Source organism: Scylla paramamosain, chromosome 2 (genome assembly GCF_035594125.1).
Source record: "Scylla paramamosain isolate STU-SP2022 chromosome 2, ASM3559412v1, whole genome shotgun sequence".
Taxonomy (NCBI): domain Eukaryota; kingdom Metazoa; phylum Arthropoda; class Malacostraca; order Decapoda; family Portunidae; genus Scylla; species Scylla paramamosain.
Window position 1 is genome coordinate 33,037,242 of NC_087152.1, and position 23,575 is coordinate 33,060,816.

Consider the following 23,575-nt stretch of genomic DNA (forward strand, 5'->3'; position numbering starts at 1 on the left):
TGAGAACCTTTCTTTATGGTGATGTTCATTCCTGTAAGGAAGTGTGCATCACTGTAAGAAGCACAGAATATATATATATATATATATATATATATATATATATATATATATATATATATATATATATATATATATATATATATATATATATATATATATATATATATATATATATATATATATATATATATATTGTAACAAGTTTTTGCAGATATTACTAGTAGTGAAAGTGCAGGTTATTCTAAGTGGAAAATGTTCATAGCATGTATCCATTTTGTGGCTTTGTTTAACTGTGGTATGAAATGAAAATGTGGACAGGCATCACATTCACAATGGCCAGGCTGGGTGGGTAACCATGCCAGAGAAACACTATGTCCTTATGCTCCACATTACTGTGTATGTGTGGTATTGGCAGTACTGTTTTTCTCTCAAACTTATGCAATACATTCTAAACATATTCATTGTCACCGTCTCAGTGAGAAACTGAGTGTGACTGACTGGCAATCAGCCAATTTGTTACCAACCTCGCTTCTGCCCACTCCCTGTCTGGGCAGTCATGGTGCCACGTAGTCTGTTATTTTATTTTTTGTTCATTACAACCACACTATTCCTGTGTAATGTTTATTGGTAAATTGCCTGTACATTAATACCACTCGTCTTGTTATAGGATACTGTAAAGCTCGAAAACTTGTAGAAATCATGTCTGAATAATTCACAATTTCACCAACGCACATCTGCATCAACACACTCCACCATGGATACCGGCCCAACCCTGCTGTTGTATCTATTGTCTGCAGACACTTGAATTCATATCACAGCTAAACAAAGCCTCAAACTACATAACGTGCATAGAACATTATTGACTTAAAATAACCTGTACTTTCACTTCTAGCAATATCTGCAGTAGAAAAGAGTTTTAGCCAATTGTATTCATGTCACAATATTCTGGAAAATTACTTAAGTTAATTCATGAGGGAAAGATTAATGATGGTGTTACTTGAGATGCTGTGTGTTGTGCTGCTTGTATCTGTATCACTTATTTGATCTCTCCCCACACACACAAATAAAAAAATTAATAAAAATTAGGAAATAAAATAAATAAAAATATTTAATACAGTAAATAGATAAATTAAAATATCAACCTATAAATAAATAAATAAATAAATAAAAATTAATAAATAAAAACAAATAAACAAAAGATAAATAAATAAAATAAATGAATAATAAATCAATAAATAAAAGAACTGATATGCATGTCTCTAATAAACCCATATTTCAGCAAGATTCAGGTAAACCTTCAAGGATATAGAAAATAAAATCTGTTAATATAAAGATTTTAAACCAACACAGTTTGAAAGTTATACATTTTTGAGCAAAGTTTGTAAGGAAATATCTAAATTATAAAAATGAAAATATCACAGCATTTAAAGCCCACTTACTACTTATGAGCAAGCAATGATCCATTATCTTCAGCTTTTGTTACAACTCCTCATCATTCTCATCCATATTTTCCTCCTCCTCTTCCTCTACTTCCTCAAACCAGTGGTAGGAACGGTACCGTACTTGCCCATCATTATCTAAGCTAGCAAGGACAAATGTTTTCTTGGTAGATGCAGCAACTCGAGTTGCAGCAACTAAATCAACTTCCCCTCCTTGACGTAGCTGCTGCTCCCTGACACACCTCACTATGGCATGTGCATGGTAGAGGTGAGGGTCCCCAGCATACACGAGAAAGTTCCCCCCAAACTTGATGCCTGAAGTGAGATAGTGACCCTGATGCCAAAGATCACAGAACACCTTGTACCTCACTCTCTCTTCTTGGGTAGTGGGGTAAGGCCATGGGCAGCGTTCTGTGGTCAGCTGATCTAGAAGTGGATGACGGGTGAACACCTCTACAATTTGTAAATGTTGGGGTAGGGGTTGTAGTTTTGCTTCCTCCTCCTGTATCACATCCTCTCTAGTAAGGGTAAATTCTTCCTCCACACTTCCATTGGTCTCACTTCCATTAACTTCCTCATTTTTCTCCTTTTGTTTAATGAGGAATTTCTTTCTCTTGCCCTCCAGGATCTTGTCTGCCATCCTTTTCACCTGTTCCCTTCGCTGTATGGCTGCCTCCTGCACTTGCTCCTTGTAGCATCTTTCTCTGCACTCACTGAAGGTGTCTTTCAGTGTCTGTGATGGCTTCTCCTCCATCTCCTTGTACCTTACAGTTTCCCCTAGTCCCTCCTCCACCAGTAGAGTCACCTCCTCAGGTAAAAGACGCAAAGGAAGGCCCAGAGTGCAGGACTGATGAGGATGCCTGGGCAGTGAGCCCACCAGGCAGCCCACCATACGGCAATTACGCCACAAATGCCACACATCACGTACATCCCAAATGTATCCCTGGCCATGGTTCACTGCCACCTGCACCTTACGGGTCTCAGTGCATGCCACCTTGGAAGGACTGCTGGGCCCCTCCTCCCTTGTGGTGCTTTTAGTGGAGTTTTGAGCCTCCATGGAGAAACACAAGATCCGTTGCCCTGTCATGGAGAAAAGTATTAATGATTACTATGGTTTCCATGGACTAAGCTAATCTAGAAGTCATGTTCCTTGCAACTCCCCTTTCAGTAAGTCAGCTAACGTATGCATCTGCGAAGATCTTGGCACTTCTTCAAAGTTTTATAATTATAGACATTATCAGTCACTTTATCAATTAGCTTTGTCCTGAGCTGGTTCTTTAAAATATCAATATGAACAAAATAATTAAAGTACAAATCTTTTGAAAGACTGTTTTAACAAAAAAATAAACCAGAGGTGGATGCTTGATGGAATAGTCATTAGAGGCAAGGTGTGCTGATGGGCATAAAAATGAGTTTGCATAAATTATATACTTTTCTACAACTTTTTTGAAGAATTAATACTCTGACATTATTATTGTTTTCTTATTGGTAAATATAGTTAGGCTTAAACCAAGTGAGTGGCAGAGGCAAGGGCCATGGTGTCTATGGACTGACCATTTTGAATTGAGCATTTAAGTGTTGTCCTTTCTGGGGATTCCCTGGCCTGCAGCGTGCCACAATTATACCAAGACACACCTCATGTCAGGTACTTCCTACCTCAAAATTAAATGGTGTTGTAGTATATATACACTGTGATGCTCTAAAAAAGGCAAGTTAGTGTAATATATGCTTTTTTTCATGATACTTGCATTGTTTTTTGTAAACACCACAATACTTGGCAATGTTTCCTCCAGGCGTCATCATGTGGTGTATATCTTTACTGCTGCAAATTGTTCATTCCTGAGATATTAATTTTTATCAAATATATTGTTTCCTCCATGTACCCAGGTTACCTTGTGCCATGATGGTGTGCAGGCGGTGTAGGAAGTGAAGAGGGGGTAAAGGAAAGGGAAGAGGGAGGAGGTAGAGGAGGAGATTCCATTAGTGTATGCATTAAACAATGCCTTGGTCAATCAAAAAAATATTTAAAAGATCAGCCAATAGGTGGGCTGTATTCTGCAAGAGCTTGATTTTGATTCAGTCTTGAAAGATGGCTCAGTGCAGTGGCTGTGAGTGCAATTACTTTGAGGTGATAAGAAAATTTCACAACAATAATGAAGCTTAGCCACCTCCAGTTCTTCCCACTAAGGACTCCAGTGATGAGGAAGTACCAGAGGACCAATAAGGTAGGTTAGGTTGGGTTTAGTTAGATTACATAAGGTTTAATTAGGTTTAGTTAAGCTCTGTTCTTTTTAAGTGTCATGCATGAGGACGAAACTACATTTTTCTGGTAGATTTGCTTTTTTTTGATGAACCTCTACTTGTTTTCGTCACAGATTTGTTGTTTACTAATATACTGCATTGGATAACCAGTCATTTTAATCTGATGGAGGTTAATTAACGTTTACAGCCTGTTTACGGTGCACCATATAGTCAATTGCAATGCAGGCCCTATACATCATATTACGATGCTACTTATATCTGGTACACCAGCAGCTTCCTGCTGTTCTGTGTGTTGCACTGGTACATTATGGAGGTCACCAGATAATACGAGTCAACCCAATCATTGCAGTGCAGCTCTCAACTGTTGGGAGTTACAACGTTAACTGTTCGTGTATACCTTTAAAAGTTATAGCAATCATATTATGTGATTTTATCTAACCTTATACAGGCGATTGGTCTTCCTCTTTTACTTGGCTTGGACGCAGATTGAAGGCTATAACGTACTATGACAGCTCCATGCACCAGCTCTAGTTGAACGTGTTTTGTTTTGTTTACATCTAATGCTGATGATGATGATGATGGCGCCCGTCAGATTTTACTATTAACGGTGCAACACACTGAGCTTATGTGAGCATATTCTTTCGAGGCTAATATGTACTGTGATTGTTTACAGTTAATTTCTATGCAATGTCTAGTGACCTAGCTTTTGTTATGTATTTATTTTTCTCAACTATTAGATTTGATATTTGCTAACTGGAATATATATATATATATATATATATATATATATATATATATATATATATATATATATATATATATATATATATATATATATATATATATATATATATATATATATATATATATATATATATATATATATATATATATATATATATATATATATATATATATATATATATATATATATATATATATATATATATATATATATATATATATATATATATATATATATATATATATATATATATATATATATATATATATATATATATATATATATATATATATATATATATATATATATATATATATATATATATATATATATATATATATATATATATATATATATATATATATATATATATATATATATATATATATATATATATATATATATATATACATATATAGGTTGACCAGTATTTATAGCATGACCAATATTGTATTAAAAGGCTACAAGTGGTGTTTCAATGAAGTAATGTTTTTTTTTTATGTCTGACAGACCAGCAGCTGTAGACTCCTTGAGCTTCTTACCATGCAAACAAGTGATTATAAATGATTTTCGAACAACAACAGATATTCAAATCCTAACTCCACTCCACTACATTGGCTACATTGCTAAATAAAACTGTATTTACAGTTTAAAAGAAGAGATAAGTGTAAGCTGTAGCTAATATTATTTGTTGAAGGTTAGAAGTGCCTGTTAGTTCGATAATGTGTTGTGTGCATACTTCGTGTGAGGTGAGAGGCACATTGTCTGCGTTGTGTTGTTCGTATACTGAGGAGTTAATCCCGTAAACTTCTCATAGAAAAACCTGTCTAGCACAACGAGCGAGAGATGTACTATGTAGAGCACTTCAATCCCCACGATGACCTCATGAAGCTTTTTGTCGTCATGAAAGCTTCGTAAAACCACGTGTATCGTCTCCTAATTAGTTTAATGTGAGCTGTGTTACAGACATTATTATGTTTGCATATGCATGTATTTAGAAATTTGCACATATGGCAGGCTCAATTTATTATTGCACATGAAAGACGGTAGTGTGAGGCATCAGTATCACGTGTGAAGAGAAGGAACCAATCAGGGAGTTCGAACAGCTGTCTTGTCAGTGAGTGTGGCGTGCTCGAGGAGGACGTACAGTGCGGGCATGCGGTTTTGCGTTGGCCAGTGTTTTCTCGTGTGATTCTCGAAGGTGCATGTGACTGAGAGTATGTGAACCTAAGTGAACAGGAAACTGGTGGCGAAGAGAACTTGGTCTGGAATCATGGTGGTGACTGGAAATTCAGCGAATGGCGTTGTGTGGCGAGGTGTGTGTGGGAGTTGCCGCCGTACTTGTTATTGTGTGTTCTCGTGTGTGTCCCGGATGAAGATGTGCGAGTATGACGCTTTGGATGCGATCTAAGTGGTTACTGAATGTGTGACGACGGAAATGTGGTCCCAGAATGTGGTGGAGGCGGAGTAACGACCGTGTGGCGTGGCGCGGAGGCCTGAGGAAGGACGATGGAGTGGCGGTGGTGGTGTGTCCTGCTATGATTGGGTTAAGGTCTAGTTTGCTGTTTTACCATTGTCGCTATCGGGGGCATTAATATATCCCGTGTAATGAATCTGCGAAATTAATGATGTAGTATATAACATTTACGTACATAATATTAGTAAACCAAAATACCTAATCAGTTGTACCAAGTGACGGTAATGAACTATGTTGTTTCCAATATTTGGTGTTACTTTCTTTTTATTCAGATGGCTTTATCAAGAGTAGTAAAGTGCTTGTCATAGGTGCTGCTTTAGTCATCCTGCAGATATTTTGTATGATTTTTAGTATATAATGTACGTAGGTTAAGTTATCCTACACAAAGCAGCTAGTAAGTCCGAGTTTCGAGATCCAAACCAGTAACGGAGCCTCGAACAGTTCGTCTCGGTGTGTTCGCTCAGCACGCTTCAGGGAGTCTCGAACAGATCATTAAGTGTATCATCCAGCATTTGAATCAGAGAAGGTATGAACTTTATAATCATTTAGGTATTAGTTACTCTTTAGACTGAACTTACTCTCACTCGTGCGTTATGTTGTGTTTAAGATTTAATTAGTAAGTCGTTATTGTATAGATGGAATCGTGATGAATGTGAGTTTCCATAATTCTCGAAATGCAAAACCACTTTTTCACTTGGTAAGGAAAAGTAGCTCCGGTAGGCGGAAGCGTCAAGTAAAACGGAAGTGTAGATATCGTAAAATGATTGAGCTTTGACGCAACTGTAAAGAAGACGTACGAGTCCAACTAAGTTGACGAAAAAGCGCTTCCTACGAATACTCTGTTGTCAGGTGTGATATAATGATACTGTATTTTTTGGGTATGTTAGCAGCATTAGTCAGCCACAGGTCACGAAGCCTAGCAGTAAATAGTATAAACATTTACCTTTCATTAACTTCTATTAGTATACGCACTTGTGAGAGGAATGTAACAAAAGTACACTGATTTGTGCAGTAATTTCTATGTAATTCAAGATTATGTACTGTGGTATTTCAGAATGATTTTAGTATTTTTAGTTAAGCTTCCTATGTCCATGTTTCATTTGTGGATGCCATGAAGTAATTCTTGGGTGGTGTTTTGTTATGATTCGCTCAGTTTAGGTACTACATCTTGGAGAGAGCTCCTGATTTCTTTAACAATTTAGTTTCAGGAGGAAGGTTTTATGATATTTATAGTATTGATAGTCCTTTTGACTGTACTCGTTGGGGCTGGCACCTTCAGTGGGTCTTTTTTTTTTTTTTTTTTTTTTTTTTTTGTTGTCCTTGGCCTGAGTTCCTCTTTCATAAAAAAAAAAAAAAGATACTACACCATGGCTAGGTCACCTGATTTCGTTCACAGTTCAGGTACCCACCTTATTTGCTCCCCGCCAACGTCCCAGAGGACGCGGCACACCTTTTCGTTACACAACGTTAACAGGATAGATACGTTAGGATGTGTCCTTGTATTGCAATGAAGGCATGCACTTTTAATTAGTCAGTCTTTCATTCATACTCAACATTTACACATCTAAAACATCTGACTCACCCACGCTTTCGTTTTTTCTCTTTATTTGTAAGAGGAAATCCGGTCAAGGGCAACAAAAAGCTAAAAAATAAAAAAAAAATAAAAGATATATAAAAAGGCCCACTGAAGATGCCAGTCCCTAATGAGTCCAAAGGAATACCCAAATGTTATGAGGAGAGGTGTCTTGAAGTAACTTACACAGGCAAGCAGCCAACAGAGATGAGTGATTGAAGTTCGGATATCTATCTGTTTATCTACCTACCTGCCTGTCTATCTGTATCTATCTACATATGTGTCTGTCTATATCAGGCTGTGTTTATCTGTCTGTGTGTATATTTATCTGTCTATCTCCAACAAGAAATGAGGGAACGGTTACAGCGCGCTTAAGGATCTCAGCGATGAAAGGAAATAAATATACAACGTAAATCTTTGTCCGTGTGATATATTAATATAATACATAAATTTATAATACTTTAATCTCAATTAGAATTGAATTCTTACATGATACACTTTTCATCTTAAAGCATCTCTTTATACTGTGCACTCATGCACACTAGCCATGTCATGCATTCCTCCATGTACCCAAATATTTCCAGGTATACTTTAAACAAATTCGTGGATTTTGGAGGGCACCACGCACCGTGGTTGACTGTCACTGCTCTAGAGGGACAGCTTGAAGAGTTTCACTTTCGAAGCCGAAATGAGACAGGGATGCATGATGTCCCCGTGTTTAATTTAGACGGTTGTATGAAGGAGATGAAAGCTGAAGCAGGAAATGTCGGGGGTAAGGCTAGAAAGGAATGGAGTGGGATGGCTGGAGTAGCAGGTTTGTTTGCAGATGACATGGGTGACACTGGTCACGAATGCAAGGGAACTTCTGAGAGTGGTGGAAAATTCCATAGTTTGTGTGACAAAAAATTGAAGGTAAATTCTAAAAAAAATAAGGCGATGGTTTTTAAGAGAGAAAATAGTGGTGTGTGACTTAAATATATCCTATAGGATGCGTGTGCCTGCTGCGGGAAGGCTGTGGAGGGAAGTTATGGGATGGGAGAGAGTGGTTAGGTATCTGTGGGTAGTATTACGTGAACATGGGGAAATTAATGGAGAAATAAGAGAGAGGGTGTGTCATACGATCACTAGTATAGTTTGTAAAAGAGAGGATGTAAAGAGATGCTCAAGGAATAATAATATCTTACCTAAAATGACGTAAGCTTCAGGGGCCTGGATGCGGAAAAGTACAGCTATCAAAAGTGCGTCCTGTGGAAATGTTATAAAAGACACATGTAGAGTGAAAATATGGAAGGGTGAGAGCAAGAAAAACGTGTGTGAGAAATGTGGTGTGCGCCAGTGTGAGTGGTCTGAAGTGTGGAATGGTGGGGTGAGTGAAAAGAAACCCACCGAGATGGCAGAACCACCACATTGAGAAGATGAAGAGCGAGGAGTTTGTAAAGAAAGTGCTTGTTAGTGAAACTGAAGGTGCTAATAGGAGAGGAAGGCCACTCGGAAGATGGAATGATAAGGTAAGGGAGTGCATGAGTGAAAGAGATGAGCACGTAAACACACACACACACACACACACAGGTAGGCAGATATAGATTTATCCTTTGCTGCAATTTTAGTTTTTTTTTTGTCCTTCGATTTTGTGAAGATATTACGCATTTTAACGTCATACCTCGAGACGTAGAAACAAATAATGTTATTTTTTGTCGAAAATTTGCCCCCATATGTATTTTTTTTTTTAAATTTATGGTGGAAGTAGAAAGGTAGCACAAGAGTGTGTTCCTGAGGTGTGAATGTGTGGAGCTGGGGCCGTGTTGATGCTTCCTCGTGAGTGGTAGAGACGGAAGATGTTGCACCGTACAGGGCCATGTTCACTTGGCCTTGGTACCGTGCACATATACATTCGGTGCTACCTTGGTGTGTGTACATCGTCAATATATTAATTCTTCTCTTCGTCCGTCGTTTAGGCGTCAAGGAGTCTGGCTTGGGACACACAAAAATCAGATAATAAGGCCGGTCAAGCCGCTTTCAGAAAGTTAGTTATAAAAGAAAATACCAAAAATTGGCCTGTTTCGTTTTGGAGGTATCTTGATGTTCCTCTTTTAAAATGATTCAAGTCGGGGGTGAGTGTGCGCGCGTCTCTGTTTCACACCTCCACATCAGCTGTAATTACTGAACTGGAAAGTATGCAATGGAAAAAAAAACAAAAAAAAAAACGTTGCATTCGTGAGTAGAAGGAAAGAGAGACTGAAAAGGAAGCATATGATTTGAGGAAACTGACCTTAGAGAAAGTGAAATATTTGTCTATTTTTTTTGGGGGGGGGTAAAGCAACTTACTGTGTATTCGAATTAAGAGTAGGCAGAAAATGATGCACGTGATAGAAGGAAAGGAAAAAAAGTAAAATTCGGACACTTGTATAGATCATCAATGCTTTTATTTATTTTTTTATATATTTTTTTTATATAAATAGTTGAACTTATATTTTTCTTTTTAAGTGACACAAGAAACGTTGTGAGGTATTATTATATATTTGGCAACATTCACGGTGCTGTGTGTGTGTGTGCGTGTGCGTGTGTGTGTGTGTGTGTGTGTGTGTGTGTGTGTGTGTGTGTGTGTGTGTGTGTGTGTGTACATACGTTACCACTGAATTAAACGTGAATGGGAAAGCCATCACATAACTGCTTTGACACACACACATGTACACTTTAAGTGTTTTTTTTTTCCTTTCAATACACCAAGTAATCGTCCCTTTATGCCACCACACCACCTCACAACACCACCACACCTGTGGCGTTAGCTTCGCCACACCTTTACTCTATTTGGTCTTCCCACACAGTTATTTATTTATTTTTAACTTTATTTCTGACCAGTCCTCAGTTCCCTTCCCTTCACCAGCACGAGCGTTCTCCAGCTTTACTTCATACTAGTAACATCTCATTATTCGTCACCACGCGTCTCATCACATCCAGACGTGTCCTCCAGGATCTCTCCGTGGTATTGCACACTCCGTCCTGTTTTAACCTCTCATTTGCAGGGTGGTGCAGGATGGTGGGTTGGTCGAGGGCGTAACATTAAAGCGAGGCGAGGTTGGGCGGTGAGCGAATCACACGGGCGTTTCCCTCTCGGGCTGGGTGCGCGGCACCCGCAGCTCGTTGATGATGCGGTAGTTGGCCACACCTGCCAGGAGCGGTGCCGATTCCTCGCACTCAGCGGTGGAGCTTCCCTCTTGGCGTCCACAGTAACGTAATCGGGCAGTCCTTCCGTCGCTATTTTCGCTTCCCGCTGCCACGCCTGACATGTTGTCTCCGTCGGTTGAGCTGCCTCGCCGACCCTGGGGCAGCCATCTACCCCCTCCCGTTGCCAGGGTGTAGCGAGGCTTGGTAAGGGCACCGCCCCCGCTAATTGTCCGCCCGCACACATTGCTGCAGGGCGGCGTCGCGAGCACCAAGTCGAGGGCGGATGGGGAGAGGTGGGCGGCATCGTGGGACTCGGACTGTTGCTTGTTGGATCTGGAAGGGCCTGGCGGAGGCTCTCCAGGGGTGGGGGGCGGCCCGTCACCCCCGTGTTCTATCATGCTGGGGGGCCGCGACGCGCACACTTCGCTGACGGATGTGCGGCGGCTGTTGGCGAGTGCCTCCTCCTCACCGGAGCCAGCAAAAGAGGAGCCAGGCGAGGGAGCCAGGTCGGCGTGTGCCAGTAAGGGACAGTCGTCTCGCGGGCCTGCCAAGGACTGGCCACGGCTGCGGCGCGGCCCATCACGGGACTCTTTGATACATGGGTAGGAGTTCCTCTTGGCCTCAAGGGTGGGACGGCGCATCGTGCCGCCGTCTTCTGAAACGGGTGAGGCAGGTGCGGGCGGCGAGGCTTCAAGGGCGGCTTCCTCGTGTGTGCAGCGGATCGCGAGTTCGTCCGAAAGGGTGAACTTCAGAAATTTCTGGGACTCGAGGCTGAGTGTGTTGGGCAGCGGCGAGGCGGGCGTGCGCACACAGCGCAGGGAGCCTCGGGCAGTACCGCCGCCTATGCCCATGGTGCTGCCCCCTCCCCCGCCCACACAGCCGTTCCTAGCAGGATGAAAACCGCGCTGGCGCCTCGTTTTCTCCCGACGCCGCTTCCACTCCGGGTCTTCACCTGAGGAATAGAAGCGAACATGTAGCTAACATTTGGCACATTGAATACTGTGTAGAAGACTAGTATTGCAATATATCACCACAGCTGCCTTATTACTACTACTACTACTATTTCTATTGGTTTTGCTCCTCCTCCTCCTCCTCCTCCTCCTCCTCCTCCTCCTCCTCCTCCTCCTCCTCCTCCTCCTCCTCCTCCTCCTCCTCCTCCTCCTCTTCCTCCTCCTTCTCCTACTACTACTACTACTACTACTACTACTACTACTACTACTACTACTACTACTCACCCACGAGCCAGTAGGTGGTCATCTCGCCCTTGCCCTTCACCTTGACTTGGCCTCGCTCCTCCAGTATGTAGCCACCCACCTTGGCCAGGATGTTGCGGCACAACACGGAGCAGTGGATCTTGAGGGCTGCCGGCACAGGGACGCCATCAACATACAGTTAAATATAGCTACGAACGAAAATTATATAGAAGTCTATTAGTGGTGTGTCTTACTCGTTTGGTTTCTTCTGCCAGGTTTGATTGTGTCTTGGCAAGTTTGTTTTGGACATGCGCTGGACACGTCGTACGTTACATAGATTACTAGACGAATGATTAGAGTAACAGCATAAGATGATAAGGACCAGCTACATTAGAACTTGATGGATAGAGAGGATAGATAGTATCACTGGGGTGGCCTGGAACAGACTGGAAGCCGACACATGAGAGTGGAAAGTTGAGGGTGAAATTTGTCCTGCAGTGGAACCATAGAGGCTGATGATGGTGATGATGCCGTGATTCCAAAAGTGGGAAAGATCTAAACAATAGTAATGCTCTCAAATCAAGTCCCGATTGTCCCAGGCTTGATCCACGCTTCGTGACGCCACATGAATATTTAAACCTTGATTTGATTTACACTTATAATTGATTTGATGTGAGGCTTTGTATATGTGTTACAGGTCGAAAAAACAAACAAACAAACTTGCCCGTCCTTGGTAAATAATTTTTTTGTTCACTGTAGATGGCTGTTCTTATCTGTGTGGTGCATTACATCAGTCTGTCAGTGTTCCTGTGTGCACGTTAGGATGGCAGGCATGTTAAAGCAAGCCAGATGATACGAGTAGATGGCGCCTTACCCACTCCTAAGCTTACTGAATGACCAAAGCATGATTTTATTCGCTCACTGACCAGTATTTCTAAAAGCTTTGGGTTGTCATCAGAACTATTTGCAAAGGCTACAAGGATGATCAGTCAGGTTCTTATAGGTATTTTTCTTACTGACAGTGTAGAATTACTGCTAAACTATCATGGAAATTATGAAAATTCCACTGAAAGCCATAATATCTTCCACTACAATCTGTAAAACTGTCAGAGGTAAGACACCGACATAATTAAAAAAGATGAATTGAAGCGGAGTCCGGTATGAGTTGCCCACATTTTTGAGAAATTAAGTAACTTTTCAAAATGGCGCGTGACCCATTACGTAACGTATGAAATAAAATTACATTGTGTACAATAATTTCAGAACATTTACAGATATGCAAATTTCCACAGATATACTCGTACATATCAAGGCAAACAGCACACAGTATACACATAGAGCGGGCTTTGCGGTGTACTTGGTCCTTAATGAACGAGGAAATCTTTGTTTTGTTGTAGCTATTAGTCATGATTCAGCGCTGGCAAAGCTTAAATGTATGCATGTTGCTCGAGGCACGACTCATTTTTGTAGTTTATTGCACTGTTCTTTTCGTGAAAGGGTGCAAGTGTTCTAAAAAGAAGATATTTTTGTTGATTTGTTTTGACCCCACAATGAAAATTCCCGTTTCTCCTTAACGCAGCGAGGGAAGCGAGTGTTCTACTGACTTCTTAATAGTTTCCGAAGTGTTATGTAGTGTTTGACAAATTCAATCTTCCTTCCATTTTGTACAGCAACCTTTTCGTAAAAATAGCACACACACACACACACACACACACACACACACACACACACACACACACACACACAAAGGTCGGTCGTTATGAATTTTGAGCTCTTTCCGTAGGGGAGCGGCTGGCTGGCTGAATAACACACACACCTATTCATCATTCAGTTAATTAACCTTGACAATCAGTTTTCTCACCACATCTAAATTTTTTCCCCACCACCACCACCACTACCACCACCACCACCACCACCACCAACACTACCACCACCACTACCACTCCTCACCTTGCCCCGAGGATTCCATGCGCGAGGCGGTGTTGACAGTGTCGCCGAAGAGGCAGTAGCGCGGCATCTTGAGGCCCACCACGCCGGCACACACTGGGCCTGGGAAGACGAGGGAAGCGCGGCGTCATGTAAAGGGTTGTGCAGAGACTGGTGGTAATTCAGCCCTCCATTACAGTGATGCTCCTCGTTTTGTTTTATATATAGTGAGTTGTATGGGAATTGATAATGGCTTGTGTAGGAACTGACAGTGATTCAGCTCTCCAGTATAGTGATGCTCATTATTATTTTCTTTACTTTACTTGGAGCTATAAAATAAATAAATAAACTGGAGAGGAATAATACCAGAAAAAAAAAGATCGCTTCCTTCTAAATAACGAATAAAAAGGTTCTCATAAAACTGATAAAAAAACAAAAACAAAAACCGAAAATACATGAAAACAACAACAACAACAACAACAACAACGACAACAACGATCATCAGTCTTTCTCCGAACAATGAATAAAAAAATGAATGTAATGAGATCGCGTTATCAACTTCATCACAAGTCAACTCAGCTCCGGACGACGAATTGAGCCTGGTTACTTTATTTCTTGGCATACTGATCTTCTCCCCTCTCCTCTCGAGTCTTTTATGTTATAGTTAAGTTTCCCCACCTCTCAGACTTAAGAAAAAGACAATAAATCTGCTGCTGTTTGTTCTTTAATGTGAATTTGAACTTGTGGCATTAGTATCCTTTTTAACCCCTTTCTTGTACTTGTGTAGTGTTACTGAGTGTAAATGGCACTAAACAACTTTTCAACTACACACACGCACACCCGTAGTCTCCCTCCCACTACACACACACCCGTATTAATCTTTACGCGACTTTCCGCAATGCCACTTGGTTAGAGTTGACTTCCATCTACCGTGTTGGGACGCACCTGAGTGGAGTCCGATGCGCAGTTTGAGGGTGTCAGTGGGTCGGTGGCGGATCTGGAACTTCTTGATGGCGTCCAGCAGGTGAAGGGACATGGAGGCCACCTCGCCCGCGTGCTGCTCCTCGTTGCGGATGGGTAGCCCGCTTACCTGAGGGAGGAGGAGTGTTGGATGATAGTGAAGGAGGACAGAGCAGAAAGAGGAATAGGAAAAAGTGTTATGAGGAAGAAAGGGAGGAGGAGGAAAAAGAAGGATTAAAAGAAAAAAAGTGGAAGGATTAGGAGGAGGAAGAGGAAGAACAAGAAGAGAAGAAGGAGAAGAAAGAAGAGGAAGCAAAGGATGAGAAAGAATACGAGGAGATATTATATTATATAATTATATTCAAGTCCCAAACTTATAGACTTTTCTTCTTGTTATCCTAATCAAAGTCTCAGTTTTCCTCTCAGTGCAATTCTTCTCACTTCACGAGTGCTTCCCTGTCTTGCTTCCCATGACCCACTGCTGTCGCTGCTCACCTCGTCACCTTCTGTTCATTACTCTCCTATCTTGCATTACCTTTCTCTCCCATTCTGCACCCTTTGACCCTCCACATTGTCATCAACCCATCATACACATTACACCAATTTCTCCTCTCACTCTTTTCTCTTACCTGAGTTAGCTCTCTGACTGTTGTGGCTTTTCAAGATAAATAAAATGGTTTAGTTCACGTGTTTATAATATGGATTGGTTTAAGCGTATACTAATAGTGTATTTTCTTGAAGACACCAACGACAGCAAAATGATTGATCGAGGAATTCAAATCTTTTAATACATGTAGCTTAATTTTCATTCGGTAAAATGGTCAAGCGTTAGTGAAATGAAGCAACAAGTGTACTGTCAAGTTTTCACAGGGTTAATCTCAACTCATCTCTCCTCCTCAGTCCATTCTCCTCTGAAGGTTATCAAGCAACCCACTTCTACTAATTTTTTGGTTGCTCTTACACCTTCCCCATTCCATATATACGTTTTGTCCCTTTGTCCAAACTTCATATTTACCTAATGCAAATATAACTATAACACTCCCTGTTTTCGAAATGCCACATTTCCCTCCGAAGAATACGTGGAGTCAGAATAAAAGAGAATATAACACACTTGCATCTCTCTGAGCTTTCATATCACCTCTCACTCATAGTCATAAGCTTAGTGCTTCTCGTTCAATCAGCTTGATGCTTCAAACCCACGCCAATCAATGCAATATTCCCACCTGCCTTGCGTAACACACTAACACACTCCGCCACACTCGGTCACTTACCACCATGTAAGCGTCTCCGATCGTCTCCACCTTGTACACGTCGTAGTGGCCGATGATGGAGTCGAAGCAGGTGTACAGGTCGTTCAGGAAGTCCACCACCTGTAGGTAAAACAATAAATAAAAATATGTCAAGTCGATCAGTTAAACCTTTCACTGCGGTATGTAACAATTCTTAACACTAAAAGCAGTGAATGGAGTCTTTATAAGCATCTACAAGAAATTTCTAACCAGTACAAAGATATTTCGGAATGATTAGTGAAATGATTAACCTGCCGTTCTTATTTCCTCTGCTTTGTGTCTCGTCTAAAACAGTCCTCTTTCTTACTGACAATCCTCTTAATCTTACAAAACGTGACATTCGTGCTTAAGTAGACGGGTAAACGCAATTAGATCTGAGTAGAGGAGTGTTAGGTGGGTCAGCCAGTGGGTACGCTCGGTAAACGGGATGTAGTGGTGCAGTTTGTGGACTTAAGAGATTGTAGAAATGAGGAATAGGTGTTGGGCGTGTAGAGAGATAGTGAATAGACAGATTAGTAAATGGTCCGTGGAAGAGGGGTAGGTAGTGGTGCAAGACATGTATCGTGAAGTGGAAAGTAGGGGGTGGTGTGTGAACAAGTAGAGAGATAGGTGTACGTATTATATAAAAAAAATGAAAGGTTAATAATTGGATGCCTAAATAACTCATTCTCTCCCCTCCTCCTTCAAGAGAGAGAGAGAGAGAGAGAGAGAGAGAGAGAGAGAGAATGGATGGAAAACTACGTATTACCAATAAAGAAAAATCATAAAGGGTCTTGCTTCCTTGCATATTATGAGTGGCGGGGAAAAAGCGTACTTAATAATGCCTCCCATCCAGCATTTCATTGTGAGAAGGACCTCTTGGTGCAGAAAACGGTGATGCTGAATGTGTTAATAAAAGCTGCTGTCGCTGGGGTAACTAGCCTGTACTGCGTCCCGGTGGCAGGGCAAAGCGGTGATATCAGATATGTTTTTATGAGCTTTTGAGGGTAACCGGTCTGTACTGCGTCCCGGTGCAGGGAGAAAAAAATTCGTTCAATAAACCGGCTCGAATTATAATATTTTCCATTCTGCACATTACACACACACACACACACACACACACACACACACACACACACACACACACACACACATAAACACACAAAGAGAGAGAGAGAGAGAGAGAGAGAGAGAGAGAGAGAGAGAGAGAGAGAGAGAGAGAGAGAGAGAGAGAGAGAGAGAGAGAGAGTGAGTTATTAGATTCCGTATAATATTATTTGAATGAACACTGGGGAAGTAAGCTTGAAATTTTCATAACTAACTAGTACGTAAATTAACCACAAGGGAAGGACAAGACGGAGCGCTGATTTCATATGATCTCCCGCTGAGAATCCAGACCAATAACACTCATTTGCTGCACAATTTTTTTGCTCCTCTGCATTTTATAGAATTGATCTCGTGTGTGTGTGTGTGTGTGTGTGTGTGTGTGTGTGTGTGTGTGTGTGTGTGTGTGTTTATGTATGTATGTATGTATGTATGTATGTATGTATGCATATATATATATATATATATATATATATATATATATATATATATATATATATATATATATATATATATATATATATATATATATATATATATATATATATATATATATATATATATATATATATATATATATATATATATACATATATACTCGTATATATATATATATATATATATATATATATATATATATATATATATATATATATATATATATATATATATATATATATATATATATATATATATATATATATATATATATGTGGGAGTTTGATCAAGAGAAACAAAAATTAGAAGAAAAAACTCCCACTGAGGTGCCAGTCCCCCAAAGAGAATCAGAAGCGATTGTAAAAAATTGGAGGATAAGTGTCTTGAAACTTCCCTCTTGAAAGAGTTCGTCATAGGAAGAAGAAAATACAGAAATGGGAATGAATAACTGAAAATACTGGTTAACTGTAGCATTAGAGAGGTGGACAAAATAGGGATGAGGGAAAGAAAAAGTCTTGTGCAGCGAGGCCGTGTGAGGAGGGGAGGCATGCAGTTAGCAAGATCAGAAGAGCAGTTAGTATGAAATAGAGGTAGAAGATAGCAAGAGATGCAACACTGCGGTGATGAGAGAGAGGTTGAGGACATTTAGGTAGAGGAGAGGAATTGATGAGACGAAATGCTTTTGATTCCACCCTGTCTAAAAGAGGTATAATACTTCCTCAGCTCCCCCGACTAGCAGATGCAAAACGCCGGATGCACCTCCTCTTTGAGGGATCCTGAGGAGGGATTGGAGCGATAGGATAAGATACAGATATGGGGTTGTGATCGGAGGAGCCTAACGGAGAAGATAGGGTGACATCATAAGCAGGATTAGAAATTAGGAAAAGGTCAAGAATGTTGGGTATATCTCCAAGACGGTCAGGAATACAAGTAAGATGTTGCACCAGTTGCCTAGTTCTTGAAGGATAGCAAAGTTAAAGTATAGTTTACCAGGATGGTCAATGAAGGCACAGGAAGGCCAAAAGTCTTTAAGAATAGAGATTTCGGAAAAAAAAGGGAAGAGTCAGAATGTGCTCCACTTTGGAAGTTAAGTTATAGTCAGAGGAGTTAGGTGAGAGGTATACTGCACAGATAAATTTAGTTTGAGAGTGACTCTGTAGTCGTAGTCAGATGGTGAAAAATTCGGAAGATTCAAGAGCGTGGGCGTGAGAGCAAGTTAAGTCGTTGTGCATATAGACACAATATCCAGCTTTGGATTGAAAATGAGGATAGAAAAAGTTGGAGGGAACAGTGAAGGGACTACTGTCAGTTGCCTCAGACACCTGTGTTTCGGTGAGGAAAAGATGTAAGGCCATGAGTGTTGCAGAAGCTCATGAAGAAGAAAGTTGACGGGGATGTCAAGACATTTATGGTCGATACCAAAAGGTTCATAGCTCCCCCGATTCAGTACGAGACTGGTCCAGTGCTTCAGACTTCACTGGGGGTAATTATCGTTCTGGCAGGTCTCTACTGCCTCCTCCTATATATATTTTTCTCTTTCTCTCCCCTAGATTTTCGCTTTCCCCTTCATCTGCATAATACTCACTCAACTCTCCTTTCGCCTTCTCTCTTCCCTTACAGTCTCCCCTTCGTCTTTGTTTTTGTATTGACTTTTATCTTCTTATCCTTTATCGTTCTCTTCATTTTTCTCTTATTTCCTTATTCCTAACCCTCTTCATACCTCACGATTTTCACACACCCGTCTTGTCTCCTGCCGCTGCCTCCTCTTTCTCCTCCTCCTTCTCCTCCTCCTCCTCCTCCTCCTCCTCCTCCTCCTCCTCCTCCTCCTCCTATTTAAAACGGTTAAAGGAGCACATAATAATTGTTCATAGTAAATTATTGGAGGAGTCGCTGTGTGTATAGATTTGTGTATTTATGTATGTATTTTTATTTTTTTAATTTAAGAGGAGTATTGGCCAAGGGCAACAAAATAAAAAAAAAAAAAAGGGTCGCTGAGGTGCCAGTTCCCAATGAATGAGAAACGCTTGTCAAAAGTGTGTGTGTGTGTGTATGTGTGTGTCCATACAGTACTTTCTTACAATGTCCCTTTAAACTTCTAGTACTAAGTAAATTGCAATAATCTCCGTAATTTCGTGTTATCTAAAACTTTCTCCTCTTCAATTCCTTTTTAGCTGTATTTATTTTTCATCTGTACATCCCTTCTGTTCTTTAATCCTTCACTCAATTTTGACTCCTTGATATGTATTTCGCTTATGCATTTTTTGTTCGTATTATGTATTCTAATTTCAATATTTTTTCCATCAATGTTTTTCTTGTTATTTTTAGTTATTCTTGATCCTTAATTTCTTATTGGCAATTCCTTTCATATCTAAACTTCTTAAAATTTCCTCAGACTATCCACCTTCCACAGTCATAAACTTCTCCCCTTTCCCTTTCCTTCCTTGCCTTTCCTTTTTTTTTTCTTCTTTTTTTTCGTTCCCTGCACTTCTTCATCCCAACTCAGCTCCTCCATTCTCCTCTCATAAAACTCCCTTCCCGTAACTCCTTTCCAAACCACTTCTTATTTCTTTCTTCCCTAAAACCACATTTCTCTTCTTCTTTTCATAAACTCAGTCGCCTTCCACAGTTCCCTAAGCTAGTTTTCCACGTACTCTCACTCCTTTTTTTTTTTTTTTTTCTTCCTTCATTTTATTTATTATCTGATTTTTTTTTTTATTTTTGTACATTTCAGTTACACTCCTTTACACTTTTTGCGCTTTTCTCTCACTTTACTTTCTTCGTTACATTATGCATCTTTCTTTCCTCACTTTACACACATGTAGTAAATTCACGGCATTGCTTACGTCTCGCTTTGGCGGAAGAAACTTTTTTTTTTATATATTTTTTTCTGGTAAGTACAGTTGTATACTTCATCGTTATATACGTACGCCATTTGCCGCTGCAATTTACTATTTCCTTTTTACCTGATCTAACCTAATGAAAACAAAGCTGCCACGTACAACCTAATAACTCATTCTGTGTGAAATAAACAATAATTGCGACGGTAATAATGAATGCTGCACTTCATACACGTACCAGGTTTCGTATTTTGGAACACCGTGACGTCTCGCAAGGGCAATTTTAAAAGTCCTTAGATAATTAGTTAGATTCTTAAGGTTATTTTTCCCACTGATGATATAGAACTACTGTATCAATATAATCATAAAGGCACCCTTGAAAACTCCAATATAACTTCCATTGTCACCTATTGAAAGTAGACAGCATAACTCGCAGAATCTATTGACAATACGGCCTAAGAAAAAAAAAAGAAAGAGGAATATGATGAATACAAATAAGGTTTTGTCTACCAGAGTAAGAAAGACGAGTTTAGTTCTGTAATAAGCACTACACACTAGGACGTCACCTGCACTATTGAGAATACCGTCTCCCCTCCCCTCCCCCCAAAAAAAAAAGATGAATAAAATAAAATATATAAACGGTTTCGTCCACCAGAGTAAGAAAAACAAGCATAATTCTTCAATAACACCACACACAGACACTGAGACGTCACTTGAAAATACGGTCCCAGAAAAAAAAAAAAAAAAAAAAAATAACGAAGAAAAAATAAAAATAAAATTAACACCTTCTTCCAGCTGAGTAAGAAACAACTAATCCCGTAACACCACACACTCTCCGGGACGTCACCTGCAGGGGCGTGGACTCGGCGGACATCTCGGTGAAGCCCACGATGTCGCTGAAGTAGATGGTGACGCAATCGAAACTCTCTGCCTGCACCTTACGTCCCCGCTTGAGCTGCTCAGCCACGTAGGGCGGCAGCATCTCGTACAGCAGCGCCTCTGGTGGGGGGAGGGGAGGGAATATAGTGAGGAAGAGACAGGGAGAGAGGAAGGAGTAAATCATGTGAGGGATATAATTTTGAGAGCAAGTAGATTTATAAGAGTTTTCAACTGGGAAGTACAAAGAAAACGAAGCTTCACTGAAAGTGGAATTCTTCAAAGAACAAAGGATCAGTGGAGAGAAAGAGAGAGAGAGAGAGAGAGAGAGAGAGAGAGAGAGAGAGAGAGAGAGAGAGAGAGAGAGAGAGAGAGAGAGAGAGAGAGAGAGAGAGAGAGAGCGCTCGCTCGGTTTAACTCGGTCTGTCTTTGCACTTACCCGTTTTCTTTTTCTCCTCGATCAGCTGGTCAGTCCTCTCATCCACCAGCGCCTCGAGGTTGTTGGCGTATTTTTCCATCATTTCCAGCATGTTGTCGAAGATGTTGGGCTTTCTGGAGCGTGAAGGAGGGGAGGATTATATCAGAGGGGAGCATTTATGTGTTGCAATTCCCTCCGGGGCAGGGAAGGTTCATCAGAACGTGTAATTAGATGCGAGATAGATTTAATTCTTAATATATGCACTTGTTTATGTTTATTACTGGCTAAACTTCTGTCTGCTATTTGTAAGCTTGATGGTTCTCAAGTGCGCGTGCACACACCCAGACCCACCTACCCGCACACCCGCCCACCCATCCACACACACCAGCTTCGGCTGTCAGCCATTTGCAAGCTTGATGGTTTTCAAGTGCGCGTGCACACACCCAGACCCTGCTGTCGTGCCCACGTTCTTTAATCTTTCAAATTTTCCACCATCTGGCTACGACTACAGAGTCACTCTCGAACTAAATTTATCTGTGCTGTATACCTCTCACCTAACTCTTCTGACTATAAATAATTCTTTGACTACTTAACTTCCGAATTGGAGCACATTCTAACTCTATTTCCTTTTGCGGAGATCACCATTCTTGGAGACTTCACTGTTCACCACCGGCTTTGGCTTTCCTCTCCCTTCACTGACCATCTTGGTGAATTAGCTTTTAACTTTGCTATCCTCCACGACCTAGAACAACTGGTGCAACACCCTACTCGTATTCCTGACCGTCTTAGAGATACGCCCAACATTCTTGATCTTTTCCTTACCTCTAATCCTTCTGCTTGTGCTGTCACCCTATCTTCTCCGTTGGGTTCCCCCGCTCATAATCTCATATCTGTCTGTATGTTGTCCTATTGCTCCAATCCCTCCTCAGGATCCCCCAAAGCGGAGATGCCTCTGGCGTTTTGCTTCTGCTAGTTTAGGGGGACCTGAGGAGGTATTATTCTGATTTTCTTTGGAATTATTATTACTTCCGTGTCAGAGACCTGTCGCTTTGTGCTGAGCGCATAACAAAGGTGATAGTGTCTGGCGTGGAGGCGTACATTCCTCACTCTTTTTCTCACCATAAACCTTCCAAATCTTGGTATACATGATAGAGGTGGCCCACAAAAAAGGTATCTTATGCCTTTTATATTTCTGCCCGGAATCATGCCAAGTCTGTTCTCCAACTAACCAAAAACTTCTTCATTAATAGAAGTGTCAAAATATTTCATGATCGAACTCCCCTCGTGACATCTAGCACCTAGCCAAAAACATCTCCAGTAACTTTGCTTCTTCATCTTTCCCTTTATTTCAGCCTAATGGCACCACTGCCATCTCATCTATTTCTAGAGCTGAACTCCTCGCTCAAACTTTTGCTAAAAACTCTACCTTCGATGATTCAAGACTTATTCCTCCCTCTCCTCCACCCTCTGATTACCTTGCCATGTCAAACTCATCCAACTGTTTATTAACATCTGCCTTTCCTACTTGCTGGAAGTTTGCCATTCTAATCCCTCAAGCTACTGTCATATTGCTTTAATTTCCTGCCTCTCTAAAGTTTGTTAATTTATCCTCAACAGGAAGATTCTTAAACATATATCACTTCACAGCCTTCTATCTGATCGCCAGTATGGGTTCCGTCAAGGCCGCTCTACTGGTGATCTTCTGGCTTTCCACACTGAGTCTTGGTCATCCTCTTTTAGGAATTTTGGTGAAACTTTTGCTGTTGCCACAGACATATCAAAAGTTTTTTTTAATAGTTGGGCACAAAGATTTGGTTTTCAAACTACCCTCCTACTGCTTCTATCCTTCTCTCTGTAATTTCATCTCAAGTTTCCTTTCTGACCTTTCGATTGC

The 23,575-nt window shown here is 40.6% G+C and overlaps 2 protein-coding genes and 1 long non-coding RNA gene across 3 annotated transcripts in view; 1 reads left to right on the plus strand and 2 right to left on the minus strand.

Annotated features, from left to right (window-relative positions):
- Nucleotides 1–1,320: 1,320 nt before the first annotated feature.
- On the minus strand, nucleotides 1,321–4,293 carry LOC135113807 (tRNA-splicing endonuclease subunit Sen34-like). The gene is made up of 2 exons (XM_064029427.1): nucleotides 4,141–4,293; nucleotides 1,321–2,519 (listed from the first exon to the last, which is right to left on the minus strand). Exon 2 carries the CDS (start codon nucleotides 2,494–2,496, stop codon nucleotides 1,480–1,482), a length of 1,017 nt encoding a protein of 338 aa, XP_063885497.1. The 5' UTR covers nucleotides 2,497–2,519; nucleotides 4,141–4,293; the 3' UTR covers nucleotides 1,321–1,479.
- A 1,282-nt stretch (nucleotides 4,294–5,575) lies between these two features.
- Nucleotides 5,576–23,575, plus strand: part of LOC135113820 (uncharacterized) — a 282,447-nt gene continuing 264,447 nt past the window's right edge. The window contains exons 1-2 of the long non-coding RNA XR_010275073.1: nucleotides 5,576–5,647; nucleotides 8,702–9,004. This is a non-coding gene — a long non-coding RNA (uncharacterized LOC135113820). The remainder of the gene's footprint in view (nucleotides 5,648–8,701; nucleotides 9,005–23,575) is intronic.
- The window catches only part of LOC135113813 (guanylate cyclase 32E-like), a 239,433-nt gene continuing 225,760 nt past the window's right edge, over nucleotides 9,903–23,575 (minus strand). The window contains 7 exon segments of the mRNA XM_064029440.1: nucleotides 9,903–11,613; nucleotides 11,897–12,022; nucleotides 13,805–13,903; nucleotides 14,726–14,870; nucleotides 16,012–16,110; nucleotides 21,235–21,386; nucleotides 21,703–21,815. Of these exon segments, the coding sequence (XP_063885510.1) occupies nucleotides 10,589–11,613; nucleotides 11,897–12,022; nucleotides 13,805–13,903; nucleotides 14,726–14,870; nucleotides 16,012–16,110; nucleotides 21,235–21,386; nucleotides 21,703–21,815 (1,759 nt within the window). The 3' untranslated portion in view covers nucleotides 9,903–10,588.

What these genes read in the sequence shown, in the direction of transcription:
- LOC135113807 (XM_064029427.1), bottom strand. Translation starts at nt 2,496, where the DNA reads ATGGAGGCTCAAAACTCCACTAAAAGCACCACAAGGGAGGAGGGGCCC.